Source organism: Aplosporella prunicola (genome assembly GCF_010093885.1).
Source record: "Aplosporella prunicola CBS 121167 unplaced genomic scaffold K452scaffold_10, whole genome shotgun sequence".
NCBI lineage: Eukaryota > Fungi > Ascomycota > Dothideomycetes > Botryosphaeriales > Aplosporellaceae > Aplosporella > Aplosporella prunicola.
The window spans coordinates 101,774-117,227 of NW_022983538.1; the positions used below are offsets into that span (position 1 = coordinate 101,774).

General features: G+C 53.9%; 6 protein-coding genes across 6 annotated transcripts in view; 5 read left to right on the plus strand and 1 right to left on the minus strand.

Annotated features, from left to right (window-relative positions):
- The window catches only part of K452DRAFT_357841 (uncharacterized protein), a 2,308-nt gene extending 676 nt beyond the window's left edge, over nt 1-1,632 (plus strand). The window contains exons 1-2 of the mRNA XM_033546146.1: nt 1-1,430; nt 1,484-1,632. The exon at nt 1-1,430 is cut by the window's left edge and continues 676 nt beyond it. Coding sequence (XP_033398454.1) covers nt 1-1,430; nt 1,484 — 1,431 coding nt within the window. The 3' untranslated portion in view covers nt 1,485-1,632. The remainder of the gene's footprint in view (nt 1,431-1,483) is intronic.
- A 257-nt stretch (nt 1,633-1,889) lies between these two features.
- Nucleotides 1,890-2,931, plus strand: K452DRAFT_248218 (uncharacterized protein). Its single transcript, XM_033538087.1, has 4 exons — nt 1,890-2,026; nt 2,089-2,109; nt 2,166-2,305; nt 2,365-2,931. The coding sequence occupies exons 1-4, from the start codon at nt 2,010-2,012 to the stop codon at nt 2,757-2,759; spliced, it is 573 nt and encodes a 190-aa protein (XP_033398455.1). The 5' UTR covers nt 1,890-2,009; the 3' UTR covers nt 2,760-2,931.
- A 205-nt stretch (nt 2,932-3,136) lies between these two features.
- K452DRAFT_350515 (uncharacterized protein) lies at nt 3,137-4,646 on the plus strand (the record flags this gene model as incomplete). Its single annotated transcript, XM_033545663.1, has 2 exons — nt 3,137-4,182; nt 4,261-4,646. The coding sequence occupies exons 1-2, from the start codon at nt 3,273-3,275 to the stop codon at nt 4,644-4,646; spliced, it is 1,296 nt and encodes a 431-aa protein (XP_033398456.1). The 5' UTR covers nt 3,137-3,272.
- A 954-nt stretch (nt 4,647-5,600) lies between these two features.
- K452DRAFT_297282 (uncharacterized protein) lies at nt 5,601-6,319 on the plus strand (the record flags this gene model as incomplete). Its single annotated transcript, XM_033542005.1, has 3 exons — nt 5,601-5,639; nt 5,716-5,788; nt 5,940-6,319. 3 exons carry the CDS (start codon nt 5,601-5,603, stop codon nt 6,317-6,319), a joined length of 492 nt encoding a protein of 163 aa, XP_033398457.1.
- Nucleotides 6,320-8,689: 2,370 nt separating this feature from the next.
- Nucleotides 8,690-10,708, plus strand: K452DRAFT_297283 (uncharacterized protein; the record flags this gene model as incomplete). The annotated part of the gene is made up of 8 exons (XM_033542006.1): nt 8,690-8,736; nt 8,787-8,860; nt 8,913-9,203; nt 9,254-9,446; nt 9,502-9,769; nt 9,824-9,923; nt 9,973-10,257; nt 10,365-10,708. 8 exons carry the CDS (start codon nt 8,690-8,692, stop codon nt 10,706-10,708), a joined length of 1,602 nt encoding a protein of 533 aa, XP_033398458.1.
- Nucleotides 10,709-13,050: 2,342 nt separating this feature from the next.
- Nucleotides 13,051-13,387, minus strand: K452DRAFT_297284 (uncharacterized protein; the record flags this gene model as incomplete). Its single annotated transcript, XM_033542007.1, has 3 exons — nt 13,051-13,111; nt 13,205-13,297; nt 13,347-13,387. 3 exons carry the CDS (start codon nt 13,385-13,387, stop codon nt 13,051-13,053), a joined length of 195 nt encoding a protein of 64 aa, XP_033398459.1.
- Nucleotides 13,388-15,454: the final 2,067 nt, after the last annotated feature.

Below are 15,454 nucleotides of genomic sequence, written 5' to 3' on the forward strand. Positions count from 1 at the left end.
CTCACGCCCGTCAGTCAGACCACGCCCTTCAGCCACTCGTCGCTGCATACGCGCCCGATGTTCAGCTCTTCGTCGCCTTCGTCGTCCCCTGCGTTGACAACTGCTAAGCAGCCAACCCTGTTCCAAGCTCAACCATCGCCCTTGGGCAACCCGCCGCTGCAATCGCGCCCGCTGCTTGGCTCTCCGTCGTCTTCTGTGTTGACGCCTGCTAAGCAGTTTACACCGTACCAGGCTCAACCGTCGGGCTCGTCGCTCTTCAGCAACTCGTCACCGTACTCGTGCCCGATACGTGGTTCCCCAGCGGCTTCTTCTGCACCCACAACCGCTAACCAGCTCCCGCTATTCCAAGCGCAACAACCATCAGGTTCGCCGCTCTTCAGCAACTCGTCACCGCACACGGCACCCATTCTTGGCACTCCGTCTCCTGCACCTACGCCCGCTAACCAGCTCAGACTGCTCCAAGCGCAACAGCCGTCAGGTTCATTGCCCTTCAGCAACTCGTCGCACGCGGGTCCAGTTTTTGGTACTTCGTCTCTTGCACCCACGCCTGCTAATCAGCTTATGCTGATCCCCGCCCAAGGCAATGAGCATGACGCGGGCATGGGTGTTCAGATCAAGCAGGAACCCGACTCGGACGATGACAACGTGGGTGCTCCGGTCAATCAGGAGGACGACGTTACCCATGTTATCACGGGTGTTCGGATCAAGCAGGAACCTGGCATGGACGATATCAACGTGGATGGGCCAAGTACGCAGCAAGACATGCAGTCAGCCAAGCGCGAGGCGAAGACCGCCAAGCGAAAGAAGAAGAAGAAGGAAAAGCTGGAGAAGAGAATCGACGAGCTCAAAGAACGGTACATGAAGGATCTCGGCATTACCGACATGCATCAGAAACGTCCGCGATACAAACTTCGAAAGCACCGTGTCATGCCATCATACAGAAAACTGCGTGAGGAAGCAAGCGCGGAGATAGTCATGGAAACCGCTCGCATTTATGCCGAAAAGAATAAAGCGAAGCACAAGGGCGGACTGGACGGACTGGATGGGCTTGGTAAGAGATTGAAACGCCGGATCCTTATAATTCAAGAGCAGCGGGACTTGGCCGCACTGGAGCGTTTGAAAAGTGAGGCGAAATTCAACTTTATGTCTCAGAACGAGAAAGACGCATTCCTCTTGGCCAAGCTCTGCAATCGCTGTGGTGCATACCACAACAGCGATGGGTGCACAATCCTCGATCGCGAAAAGATTGCGAGGCCCAGCAAAAGGAGTCTTCTTGCTAAGACTAGAGACTTCAGGTTGGAGGAATTGAACGAGATGAGGATGCGCGAAGACATGCACAGCCTGAACGAAGGCGTGCTCGGGATGGACTTGAAGGAGCAGTATCCGCTCCCCGACTACGATGTTTCCCACCTGGACCTGGAAGCGAAGTGGTAAGTTTGTCATTCTCATGCCAGTTTCCGTCAAACTAATTATCTTGTGAAAGATACTCGCTCAACGGCAGATTGATGCAGCTTGTTGGATGTTTGGTGCTGGAAACAAGGTACAAGGAGCGATTGATTAGGCCAGGTTTGTTTTTGTCATGGAGAGTTATGGGCACGTCAGGCTACAGTAGATTCTAATCGTAAACCGAGTAAAAATCACGACTGAGGTTTATACAAACTCCATTGCGAAACTGTGATTTTTGCTGCGTCAACCAGATGAACAAATCTTGGTAGTAGCAATGGACTTTAGGGGTAGGCTAGCTTGACAATGGCCAATGAGATGCTGGCTTAACTTGCCAGATGCTTCCATGCCCAGGTGTTGGCGGTGAGTGCGCGTGAAGTGAGGTCGGTTGATCTTGGCGGCCTCCCGGGGCTGATTTTGATTTTGACCGAGCTGCCCCATCAACGGATCTGTCCTCTTCGCCGCGCCTCTCAACCACTTCATCCTCGCGCCCACTCCAGCCCTCCCGTCTGTACCCTCAAGCTTCCTGCAGTCACACCGGCCTCGGCGACAACAACACCGTCAAGATGGTTAACCCTCAGATGTATGTCGCGCAAACGCCGTTTGACCATGTGTATTCAGTTGCTGACATGCGCCTTGCGACAGTACCAACCTTGCCATCATCTTGTACGCTCTCCCGACGATGCTATCGGCGCCGCGTTCGCCCACTAACGTGCCCATAGGGTGATGATGCAGGTGTCCAAGAAGATCCCCTTCGATGACCCGGCCGTCCTCAACGGCGTGCGCGCGCTGTACCTCGTCTCCAACCTGATAATCACCTGCATCTACCTCTACGTGCAGTCGCAGATCAACAAGAAGAAGGGTAGGCACCAGCCGCACGCTCAAGGGCGCAAAAAGAACACACTAGTAACACCAACGCAGACATGACGGTCCTCAAGTACGTGGAGCCAGCGCAGCCGGGCAGCGGCGAGGAGCCCAAGGCCGTGACGACGACGGTCCACGCGTACGACCTGCAGCAGCTGAAGTCGCTGTGGAAGGCGCAGGTCATGGGCGTCGGCATGATGGGCGTGATGCACCTGTACTTCCACTACACGAACCCGCTCCTGATCCAGAGCATCATCCCGCTCAAGGGCGCCTTCGAGGGCAACCTCGTCAAGGTCCACCTGCTCGGCCACCCCGCCAGCGGCGACCTCAAGCGTCCCTGGAAGGCGGCTGCTGGCCTCATGGGCGCGATGCAGGGCGGCGAGATCAAGACGGACAAGAAGAGCATCGAGCAGGCCGAGAGGGCTGGCCGTGGCGGCGCCAAGGAGGAGTAGACTGCTCCCGATTGAGCGGGCCGCGTATGCTGCATAGCTATGCTGGATGAATAATGGGGATGAACCTAGACAACATGGCTTTGTTGTCCATTTGAAAAGTAGATGGCTTCCGAGCTTCAGGGGAAATACAGCCAACTTTGGCCTCATGATGCGTTGTACATGATGACACCATTTGAGAAATTTGCTACTGCTATCGTTCTTATCAGCTGCAATCCTGGGGTCACGGTCACCGTGTCACTTGCGGCGCCAGCAGCTGATCCCTGCCATGAGCCCCGTTGAAATTGACAAAGCACGAGATGCGGAGGCACCAGGGTCCGAGATCCCGATCCGAGCGGACTCAACGTCATCCCAGACCCTGAAGTCAGCCAGCTTACCTATCTTAGGGTAGGCACCCACCTGTACTCCTACCTACTTCTCACCTACCTACACCATGCAGCACAACACGCCACATGCATACACAGGCGCAAACCCGCCAACTGACCCCAAACCGCACCAAACCAAACCACAACAACAATGCCGCCCCGCCCCAGCGCTCCCGCAAACGTAGTGACCATCACCGCGCTCGCCAACCTCCCCAAGCCCGCGTCCGCGGCCGCTTCTCCCCCCGCGCACTGGGCCCACCTCGACCACACCGGCACGCGCCCCCTCTCGTTCCAGAACCCATGGCCCTCGTTCCGCAAGACGCACGGCCTGGCCACAGCGCTGCACGCGCGCTTCTGGTCGCCGACGCGGAACTTCGTGCCCGTGCCCACGAGCCGGGAGGAGCTGGTGCCAGTGCAGACGCCGGACTGGGGCCGCGGCGACAGCAGTGCTCTGGACAAGCTGAAGGCGGCGTGGATCGGGCATGCGAGTTTCTTGGTCGAGACGAGCGCTGCGAGTAAGAGGGACAAGAGAGGCGTGACGCTGTTGCTGGACCCGGTCTTCTCGGAGCGCATGTCCCCCGTCGGCTTTCTGGGGCCGAAGAGGTTCACGCCGCCGCCGTGTGCGCTGCAGGACCTGCCTGAGGTCGATCTCGTCGTCATCAGCCATAACCACTACGACCACTTGGACGCGGCGACGGTGCGGTTCCTGCACCAGCGCGGGCAGGGCCGGGTAAGGTTCCTGTGCACGCTGGGCGTGAAGCCGTGTCTGACAGGGATGGGGGTAGGGGAGGCAGAGGTGGTGGAGCTGGACTGGTGGGAGGGCGTCCGAGTGGACGTGCACGGCGTGGGCGCCGTCAAGCTCGTGTGCACGCCCGCGCAGCATTTCAGTGGCCGCAGCCTCTGGGACGCGGGGAAGTCGCTGTGGTGCTCGTGGGTGCTGGAGGAAGTTGCGGAAGCGCCGGAAGAGCGGGCTTGTGGAACGAACGACACGCGCACGCACGCAGAAACAGCAGCAGTGGCGCCGCCATCGTCGCGCGCGCTGAAGAAGCTCTTCTTCGCCGGCAAGTTGCCTCCCCCTCCCCTCCCCTCCCCTCCAAGCCACCCAAATCCCACGCACCCAAACTAACCCCCCCACGCAGGCGACACCGGCTACCGCACCATGCCCAGCGACACGCCCCTCACTCCCAACTCCCCCAACCCACCCCCGCACTGCCCCGCCTTCGCCGAGATCGGCCATGCCCACGGCCCCTTCGACCTGGCGCTCCTGCCCATAGGCTGCTACTCGCCGCGGAGTTTCATGTCGCCCGTGCACTGCTCGCCGGAGGACGCGCTGTGCGTGCACAGGGATGTGCGCAGCAGGAAGAGCGTGGGCATGCATTTCGGCACGGTGAGGGGCGGCATTAGCGAGTTTTATGAGGATGTGAGGGAGCCGGGTCGGTTGTGGCGGGAGGGGGCTGAACGGGAGGGCTTGAGGTGGGGTGAGGAGGTGGGGGTGCTGGGGGTTGGGGAGGTGGTGGGGGTTTAGGTTGGGGGGTTGGGTTGGGGTGAGTGTGGGGGTTTGTGGGTGTGCTGGTGCGGTGCTATGGCAGAGCGGTTCTGGGTTGGGAGTGGCTTGGGGCGATGGTATTGGCTTTCTGGTGGCTTACGAGTTTTATTGAAGTATGTCCTATCTCATGTATCCAAGAGATTAGAGTCTATTCGATTATCTGAGTGTTTAGTGATGAGTTGTATCTTTATTCTCGTCTTCTTCGAGATTTCCCACGCCAGCCTTGCAAACTCACATGGCTGCTGGCCTTATCTTTCTAACCTGTGGTAGTAGTACGGTGTAAGTAGTAGATCCAGCTCCTTATTATCTAGCATGATTCGCGGATGACTGACATTGGACAAAGACCATCTCGCTCTCCAGATTTAGCAAACTCCCTATTATATGCCTGAAAGGTCTCGTAGGTTCTTGATGCTTCCTTTGTGTATGCTGCAGCCCAGGGTTGGAGTTTGTTTGGGCCGACGATATGATTTATTGCCCGTAGGCTGCCCTTCTAGCTCCCGTTCCTTCCCAATCTTCCCCGTCTGTCTATGTTAAAGGCCTCTAAAAAGCATTGCGTTGACTGGCGGTGTGCCCGACCAACCGCCCGAGTACTTAAACTCTTCCACTACACTTTCCCACCATTGCCCGACCATCTTCCTTTCACGTCCACAACCTCAAGCTCTTTACAGCCTTGCCTTCTTTGGCCCTTGCCAACCGTTCCAATCACTTTCTGTAAGTCTCTTTCATCCGATCCGTCGCAGTCCCGTCCACTCCCTCCCCTTCACTGAACCAAACCCCCCAACTTCACTTCACGCAAGCAACTAGCCGCGACCTCGACGTCACGGCTCTGCAAAGCCACGCAAATCCCACCCTCACTCTCACCCCAAGCAATCCGTCACGCAGCTTCTAACCACACATCAGACGCATAGCCAACGCTCAACCCACCATCTCAAAATGCCGAACATGCAGTGGAACCACGAAGCCGACGCAAAGGTAGGTACCTCCAGCACCCGCACCACCTCACCCCTCTCCCAAGCACTCCAACCCCGCTAACAACATAACGCTCCAGCTCCTAGCCGCCATCCTCAAAGTCCACAGCTTCAGCGTCAGCTACCAAGCCCTCGCCGAAGAAATGGGCCAAGGTAAGCAAGCTCGCAAACACCCTCGCTCTCACTTTCACCCCTCCCCCATCTCCACCTCCACCCCCACGCCCGTCCTTTCAGGATCCACCCACGCACCCACCCAGCCAGACAAACAGACAAACAAACAACTAACACAACCCCCCAACCACAGACTGCACCCCAAAAGCCGTCACGCACCGCATCGCGAAGCTCAAGGCCATCGCCAAGGGCAGCGGCAACACCAGCGCCAGCGCTCCCTCCACGCCGCGCAAGCCCCGCACCCCCGCCAAGAAGGGTGCCACAACGGACAGCAGCAAGAAGCGCAAGCGCGGCAGTGGCAGCGTCGTCAGTGGCAGCGTGGTCGCTAGCATCGAGACGGATGGCCCCGGCGGCTTTAAGGCGGCGCAGCACACGTACGATGAGGACGACGATGATGACGAGGAGCTCCCGGTCGTTAAGCGCGAGAAGAGCGATGCTGAGGGGGAGGAAGATGCTGCTGCTGTTTATGCGGAGCGCGTTTATGGTGATTACGCTGGTGAGCTCGATATTTAGGGTGTGGGAGTGATGGGGGGAGTTTGGAGTTGGTGCGGTTGCTGGGTGCTGTGCTGTGCAGTGCAGTGGGGTGCTGCGTCTTGACTGAGCCTCGGGGTACTCCTACCGTATGGATGCTTTACCAGGGAGGTTGGCTATATATCAGGGGCCGTGGTGGTGGCGTTTCTGACTGGGGGTTGTTTAGACGGAGGGGGGCTTCTTTTTCTGCTTCTTCTTCTTCTTCTGCTCTGCGAAGGCGAAGGTTTTCCCTACTACGCGTAGGTATGCTCATACTTCATGACTGCGGATCGCTGAATGGTAGCAGGGTTTGGCATCGAGTTTCTTGCTTCCTGGTTTGCTGTGCGTGTGGGGTTTTAGAATGGTCTTGCTGTCTGTTTCTCAATGAAAAATGCTCCTCAAAATCCAGTTCTGTAAAACCCCGTGATAAGATTTTACAATCACAAACTTGAAAACGAGCACTGATGAACCCACATACGCCCTCAAACGTCATTCATATCGGGCCTGCACCACTTGGCCTGTGGAAAGACAGCTTGGCGATTGACCAAGCAGCTTCCCTAGAGGTGGTGGAGCGAAGGAAGATGCCGACGAGTTTCCCCGGCAGGCCTGAGATTTCGAAGCCCCAGATCGCGGCTCCGCAACATACTTCCCAACCCAAGACCGGATCTCGGGGAAATGCATGCATGCATGCACGCAGGTCCGAAAAAGACGCGGAATAAATCCACGGTGGCTTCTGAGGCTCTGCTTGCCTTGTCTTGAACCACGGCACGACGCAAGGAACTTTACGCACGGAAGCGGCCGGCGCAAAAAAGCATCCAGATGCGTCGGTTTCGCCGGCGGCCATACGAGTAAGCACTTGGGTGTTTGGGTGTGGCAGTCGTGTGCCGCTGCCGGCTAGGCCGGAAGCGGAGAGGGCGGTGGTGGCGCCAAGGGCTCGGCCGCGCGCTCCGCCACCCCTCCTCTGCGCGGAGCGGACGCTAGCGGATCGAGGCCCCGATCGGAGTTGTGTGTCTCTTCTCTCTCCCCACCCCAACGGCACGGCTGGCTGACTGGCCGCCAGCCCGCCAGGACCACCGTTATTCCGAGCCGTCCTTGGGCAAGACCAGTCGTCATCGAGTCTGCGAGTAAGGTTTCTCGGACTGGAAATCTCAACAAGCTCCATCACCCACTCAGCCATTGATCTCTAATCCTAGGCTCGAGCATATCTCAGTTCCGGTAGCTGAGAAGGGAATCGATCATGTTTTCTAGTCTTCGCTTCTGGCGAATCGTCGTCCAACTCACATCACCCCCACCTCTCCTGCCCAGGCAGCCCCAAGTCCCCGCAAGTGGCGCGCTCCGGCGCTAGATGGCTTGGGAGCTGGCCGCTAGTGGACCGGTGGATCATATCGACATGATCGGATTCGTCCCAACGCTGCATGCTCTGTCGGGGTGGGCAGAGCGTTAGGTTTGGGGTGTCGAATCATCCCCACCTTGAGTCCCCAGACTCAGCCCCATCTCTCCACACTGGTTGTCGTGATAGTGGTCTGTGTGCTCATACGATGACATGAACAGCTTCGAAGGTTGCTGGAGAGGCGTTTCTCAATGGCCGTATGAATTCTTTGTGCTAATGCGTGTGCAGTACGTCATTTCCGCTTGACTCGATGAAGTTACCTCTCCTTGAGAACTAACGTTGCGGTTTCGCTGTTTTCATGTCCGCACGCTGGAGAAAAAATCACCATCAATCCACCAAGATCTCGATAGTGATCATGGCATAAGATTTGCAGTCGTTGGGCGCCTTGCGCTGGTCAACAAGCATGGACCCAACTGGTTCTGATGCCGAGTCAACACCATCGGTGGCGCCAATCCCGCACACGAGCAAGCCGCAACATCCGTGGGGTGTTTTGTCGATCTCCGACGGTTCCTGTCAGCTTTTGACAGATGAGGTTCCGTAATATCGCTCACCCAGCAGCATGATTCGCCAGAACAGTTTTCTAGAAATCTTCGACTCGTTGCGATGGTACGCGCCATTTCCTGTCAGGTGCGCCAAGTAGCATGACCAGCAGCCAAGCGGTTTGGTTCCGCCACATTTCATTGGCTTTACAACATCTATCCGAAGTCTCCCCCTCAGGACGGGCTGGGGCCTCGTCAAGCCCCGCACCAGGATTGCTTCCACACATCACATGGTCCGCGATGCTCTTGTGGCTCTTTCTGACCTCAATGGCTGCGCACTATGTCTGCCGCCAAGGGCTTGTTGCTGGTGTTGTAAAGCGCTGGCAGCTTCATAAATGGGGCTCGTCCGCCTCGATTGCTCCACCAGTATGTTCGGCATCCGTCTACGCCTTACAGTGACTACATTACAAATTTCAAAGGAGCGCATCAAAGTCAGAGTCGACAATGGGCTTTGCTCTCAAGAAGCCAGACGACGTGGCCGGCGCGTCATGGTAGGACAATGGAGCTCAACCCACGCCGAGTCTATGACTGACCTCTATAGGCCTGCCATTGCCGTTGGTTTATTCGTGGCCTTCGGTGGTGTCCTCTATGGCTACGATACTGGAACCATTTCTGGTACGCTCGGTTGTCTGGCCGAATTTCCTTTTCCTAGCTAATGATTTATTAGGAATCTTGGCCATGTCGTATTGGAAGAAAGAGTTCTCGACTCAACCTGATGGCTCGATCACTGCGGCACAAGACTCTCTGATCGTCTCGATTCTGTCTGCGGGTACTTTCTTCGGTGCGCTATTTGCAGCCCCGACTGCCGACTACCTGGGCCGTCGCATCGGCCTGATGGTCTCCGCCATGTGTGTATTCAACCTGGGTGTCATTCTTCAGGCCGCATCCTCCGGGCAGTCAATGTTCATCGCCGGCCGTTTCTTCGCTGGTCTCGGTGTTGGTATGGTCTCGGCTATGAGTAAGTTCCTAGCCCCAACAACACCGTTCATCCCGCTCACTGCAATACAGTTCCCATGTACCAATCTGAGACCTCTCCAAAATGGATTCGCGGCACCATTGTCGGGGCGTACCAATGGGCGATAACTATAGGTTTATTCCTGGCTGCGATTGTCAACAACTCCACAAAAAACCTCAATGACTCTGGCTCGTATCGCATACCAATTTCTATCCAGTTTGCGTGGGCTTTAATCCTCTTCTTCGGGTAAGAGCATTCTGCTATTTATTAAGGTCATTGCTTGTCTGACATAGTTTTACAGCCTGCTCATCCTGCCCGAAACCCCGCGATTTTTGGTCAAGAAGGACAAGAAAGACCAGGCTGCCAGGGCTCTTTCGAAGCTCCGTCGTCTTCCTCAGGATCATCCTGCTGTTGTCGAGGAGATGTCCGAAATCGTCGCCAATCACCACTACGAAATGAGCCTCGGCAGCGCCAGCTACGTTGATTGCTTCAAGGGCACTGTCGGCAAGCGCCTTCTCACTGGATGTTGTCTGCAGTCGTTGCAGCAGCTCACTGGCGTCAACTTCATTGTGAGTTTCTGTGTTTGTCGTCCAAGCACTTGGTTTGCATGCTAACCGCGCCAGTTCTACTACGGCACGTCCTACTTCCAAAACGCCGGCTTCCAGAACCCATTCATCATTCAAGTCATCACCAACTGCGTCAACGTCGTGTCGACCATACCTGGTAAGTGCACCTTTTAATACTGTTATGATAACAAACTAATTTTCGATAGGTCTTTATCTCGTGGAAAAGATGGGTCGGCGGAACCTACTGCTAATGGGCGCCATCGGGATGTGCGTCTGCCAGTTTATTGTTGCTATTGTGGGCACCGTATCCGGGACGAGCGACCTAGCGGCGCAGCGCGCGGCCATCGCCTTCGTCTGCATCTACATTTTCTTCTTTGCCAGCAGCTGGGGCCCCGTAGCATGGGTGGTGACGGGCGAGCTGTTCCCGCTCAAGGTGCGCGCAAAGTGCCTGTCGATGACGACGGCGAGCAACTGGCTGCTAAACTGGGCCAGTAAGTGACCCCTTCCCTCCCCTATTTTCCCCAAAAACCAAGAACGATTACTATCCACTATCCACTACCACGCGTCAAAAAGACAGCAAGCTAACGCCCCTCCACAGTCGCCTACAGCACGCCCTACATGGTCGACCCGGAGCACGCGAACCTGCAGTCCAAAGTCTTCTTCGTATGGGGTTCCTTCTGCTTCGTATGCATCGGGTTCGTGTGGTTCATGATCTACGAGACGAAGGGCCTATCGCTCGAGCAGGTCGACGAACTCTACGGCGTCGTGACCAAGGCCTGGAAGAGCTACGAGTTCCGCCCGCAGGTCAGCTTCCAGGAGGTCGATGAGGTGGCGACCAAGCACGGCCCGGGCGGCCGCAGCCTGAGTATTAGCGAGGCCGCGCAAGAGGTCCACCGCAAGAAGAGCGTTACTGCTACCGCTGTTACGGCGGAGAAGCTGTAGGGTGTCGTGCTGGTGCGTGCGGGGGTGGGGTTAAGTGCGCGTTGACTTGGGCTTGGGGTGGCGTGTATGATGTGATATGATATGTAATTTGTAAATGTATGGGATGGTTGTGGTCTGTCACTGTCATGCTTGTATGGAGTAGAAACAAAATATCTAGTCAGCATAATTATTATATACGCTACTCTAAAACCTCTACGCTTATATCTCTAACCCTAGGCTTATAGTTAGATAAAGAGTATTCCGTAGAGACTATTTATTTCCTTCTCTATCTCTCTCGCTAGCCGGCGAGTCTCGCTTAACGGTAACGGACATTATGTGTAGATTAAAGTCTATAAAAATATAAAACTAGATTAAAATAAGGCTTGGATAGGCTCTAGGGTTATTAAGGTCTTTAGAGGAGTTACTAAAATAACCTCTAAGAATAAACCTATTATACTTATATATTAATACGTACTAATAATTTTATATTAAAATCTTCTTAGAGACGCCTTAGATGTAAAGACTTTAACTATATAAAGATTTAAATAGTCTGCCTGCTGTCCCTAAACTAGATAAGGCGATTCTGTTCATCATCATGCCTATTGTAGCTGATAAGCAGTTATATACACGGCACTACTCGGCACTGTTCCACGAAATTGTAAATATATAAGAAATAATATCCCCTCTAGCCGCTCTTCCGCTTCCTTAACTAAGGGCCGGGAGTGAGTTGGGCGTGAGCTTTAGGGCTACAGTGTTACTGTGTGGTATCGGTGCGTTTATTGCGAAGCATAAGTAACACTTCGTAGCGGAGGTGTGGTTGCGTTGTATGCTGTATCAGCTTGACGAAGTCTTTGTTTGGGTTTGACATGGGGTTGTTCCTGGGTGACGCTAAGTGGGGGTGTTTGCGCATGGGTAAAGTGGGCTAGGTTCTTAAAAAGTTGGATTCGTCACTGTCGACGAGCTTCGCTTGGACGAGCAGGAGCTGTAGGTTTTGAGGCTCTTGTGGTTGTGTGGAGCCATGATGTGTCGGAAATGATGAACTGAAAGTGGAAATTGGTTTTTGTGGATCCATCCAGCCGTGATTCATGGAAACGGCTAGGTTTTCTCAAGTAGGAAGTTGTTTTCGAGAGACAGTCTCAAAACTCTTTTAGGGCAAACGCGGAGGTTCTGAATCCAGATTCCAGACTTAAGAAGTATCCTCTAGTATTTATAGTTATCGTTTTGCTCACCCATTTGCAGGAGTATGCGATGGTTACAGTGGAAATTTTCAGGTGGAACAATCAACATCGACATCACACAACCCGTCGTATAGTTCTTCCTTATGCAGCTAAGCACACCCTCTCTTCTCCCACCACTACTAAGCCACCGCCAACGTCCCTCAACCCCGCTTTAGTCACCAAGCCAACTTTCTTCAGCTGCATAAACTACACGCCTAGAGCTGCAAGCGGGGCCGAGCCGTGCCGCTCTTAGTGCTCACTGTTGTTGATAGTAACACATAGACGTCGATGTCGCACCGGCTGCCCTCATTCCTTATACATCATACCATCATCAACGCCTCCCAACCCCGCATTGAAGATCAACACAGTTTTTCTCAACATATACCCCACAAACTCACATCTGCACGCGAGCGGGGTCGCTCCCAACAGCCCACAATAACTACTAGACATGCACTTCACCAATTACTCCATCTCTAACGGGTCTTTATCTACATCGAATACGGCATCTTCACTCGAAAAAAGAAGAGAGGAAAAGAGCTGTTTAGGACGAGTAGACGGCAGGGTAGAGGAAATCGCTCGCTTCTGCAGGCTTGGTTTAGTGTGCCAGTGCACTTTCCATCAGGCTGGCCATCCACGTCTCAGGATAGACTGTTCACTATGTATGTGCTTGGTTGTGTGACTGACTTGCTGACTGGCTTGCTGAGTGTAAGGGTGGGGATTCGAAGGAGCGGCATTTAAGAGAGGGGAAGAGGGACTGAAGAACTAATATGGATATGTAGTTGTAGATGCACATGCAAGAACATACATTCATAGATACAGACGTATTGTATAGTAGACCATGTATGTCGGTTAAAAGATGTAGAATAGCAAAGTAGGTAGACAAGCACGGTGACAACACTCGTAGCATTCAATTTTGTTTACCGAACGTTATTCGATCGAAGCACATAAGCAGGCCCTCACAAACGACTGAAAGAAAAAGAAACCGTACACTACTAGCGGAGGTAGAGACTGGGTTTAGACAGTGCAAGGAAAGAAGTTTGAAAGGAATTCAACAGATCGAAACCCGCTGCTTCATCACTTTCCACTGTAGCCTATCACAACCGCAATCGGCTACAACTTCACCAACAGGCTCTCCTACAACTCCAGCTAATCACCCTGCAAGCGAAGTTCGTCGACAGTGAGGACACCATCGCCATTCCTGTCGTGTCTGTTTCAATCAGCACCAACAACGCAGTGTTCAATGCTCGCAACAGCCATTCAGGAAACGTAAGATCGGACAAAAAGAAACCAATGAGCTTACCTGTAGAACCAGTTCACGTAAACAGGATCATTAATCGCCACACCCATATACTCCGAGTACTGGCGCAGGGTAAGCTCGCCAGTGTCGACGCCCCTGGCACGTTCAAAAAGTTCGGCGTCCGACGCCCGTTCCGTATGCAGACGCGAAAGCGTGAATCTGTTGAGGGAAGTACTTTGGCGACATCCTATAGCGCGTAAGTATACACGTTAGTGCTCTCGGTAAGAAGGTACTAAGGGTGGGAGATGAGGGTAGGTAGATAGAGGTATGTAGATAAGGGGCGAGAGCAGGTAGGATACTCACCGTTGTCACAATTGCAGCAAAAGATATTACAGGGCCCATAGGCACAGCACGGGGTTGGGCGCGACCCGTCTCCACAATATCCGGGATCAAATGGGGGAGGGCCGGGTTTGACTGGACCGCAGCAGTCGGCCATAGCGACGGGGAGGAGCGTTGCGAACAGTGCAAGTACGGTTGTGAGCTGCATTGTGGGTAGAGTTTGGTGGAGAGAAGGGAGTAACGAAGAAAGCAGGCTTTGGTGGAGAGGGAGTAAACTTGCTCAATGCGCTTGCTTTGACGAGCTTTTATATCTCACTCCCTCTCGCCCATCCATTCTCCTCCTACTCCAAACACTCACTGTGCAACCCCGTGAGCGGGGTAGCGTCGCTCTAAACTGCCCTAGATAACAGCACATCGATGGTGCCGCCCATCGCTTACTTCTTCATTGTGTGGCACCAAACAAGCAACATTTTCTGATTATGCGTTTGATTCGGTGTTGTGAATCCTTGTCTGCAGTAGTACATACTAGAATTACAAGGGTGCCATATGGTATAGCCAGATTGTTACGATTTATATTCACTGTTTTTTATATATAGATATCAAAGGAAGTTAGCGAACGAGAAGAGCTTCAATATTATGTTAGTAAGATAACCCCGTTACTGCAAAAAAGAATGAGCGACGTTAGGCGGATGTCGAAGTGTAAGTTTTTACTTTTTTTTTTTTTTTTTTTTTTTTTTTTTACAACAATTATACGGTTAACTAAGTACGCGCTCTCTTATACCACCACCATCATCAAGCCAATACTAACAACCACTCAGCCACTAGCCAAACCCCGCTCTTCTCACGCGCATACCCGGCACATCTACACTCCTGAGCGGGGCCAGACCGCTTCTAGCAGCCTACAGCCAGCAGCTATAGTAGCACATTGACGTCGACGGCGGCGGCGATGCCGCCGATACAGCCAGCCAAACCCCCGAAACATTTCTTTTGGCGCCTTTCTTCCGCCATCACCGTTACTACAAACTAGGTTCTCGTAATAGCTCCGCTTCAACGCATCAAAGTACCTCACCTCTTCTTATCCGCATACCCGGCATGCTTGTACCCAAAAGTGTGACCAGATCGTTTTTCCAGCGTTCAACAGCATTTGTTCCGATTGTGGGGAAGTGGGGAGGAGTGTGGGGAAGCGAGCATTGAAGTGTTTCACGAGTGACACAGGGAAAAGAAAAGAAAGACAAGCGAACGAAGCGAACGAAAAAGGAATATTAAGGAGAGAAAGAGGGGAAGAGCATGAAAATAAAGAGACATAAACACAAACAAACAAGATACAAAAAAGCCAACCTTGTCGCCAAAGCAGTACAGCGCAACACCCAGAAGGCAGGTCACCACCACCACGCTCTCCATTCCACCAGCACCCAACCCTTCTCAGAGCCCCCGTCCACCGAACCGACCTGCAGAAGCAAGATACGCTCGCCGGGCACGTACACGTACACGTAACAGGCAGGCAAGCTAGCGCGCTTCGAAAAACCGGAGACAGCTACGAAGCAAGCAGAGCAACGGCGCACAAACCCCACACGCATACACCTGCACAGCAGCAGCAGTGCCTCCCCCCACATTCCACCAGATCCGAGCTTACTTCCTGCAGCTAGATACGCGGCACGCGGGAGGCGCGTTAGCTGCGTGCTACATACAGCCAACGCTAACCCCACGCCACCCCCACAGCTATAGCGCGTGTACATACGCATACACCCGTTTTACGCACACACAGCCTCTACCTGCCCACGCAGCAGGCATACAACTACCTGCCTGTCTCCCCCACCCGTCTTTACCTAAACAGCTACTAACAATCCCCCGCGCACTACTAGTTATGATAACATATCTACTAACAACCCTTTCAAGCCGTACATACAAGGACGCGAGTGTACGATATACGAGACAGAGACTTATCCCTCTACTTCTTTTACTTCTTCCCCTTCT

Coding starts and splice junctions, on each gene's coding strand:
- K452DRAFT_248218 (XM_033538087.1), top strand. Junction 2,110..2,165: donor ACCAACCTTGCCATCATCTT/GTACGCTCTCCC, acceptor ACGTGCCCATAG/GGTGATGATGCAGGTGTCCA. Junction 2,306..2,364: donor GCAGATCAACAAGAAGAAGG/GTAGGCACCAGC, acceptor ACACCAACGCAG/ACATGACGGTCCTCAAGTAC.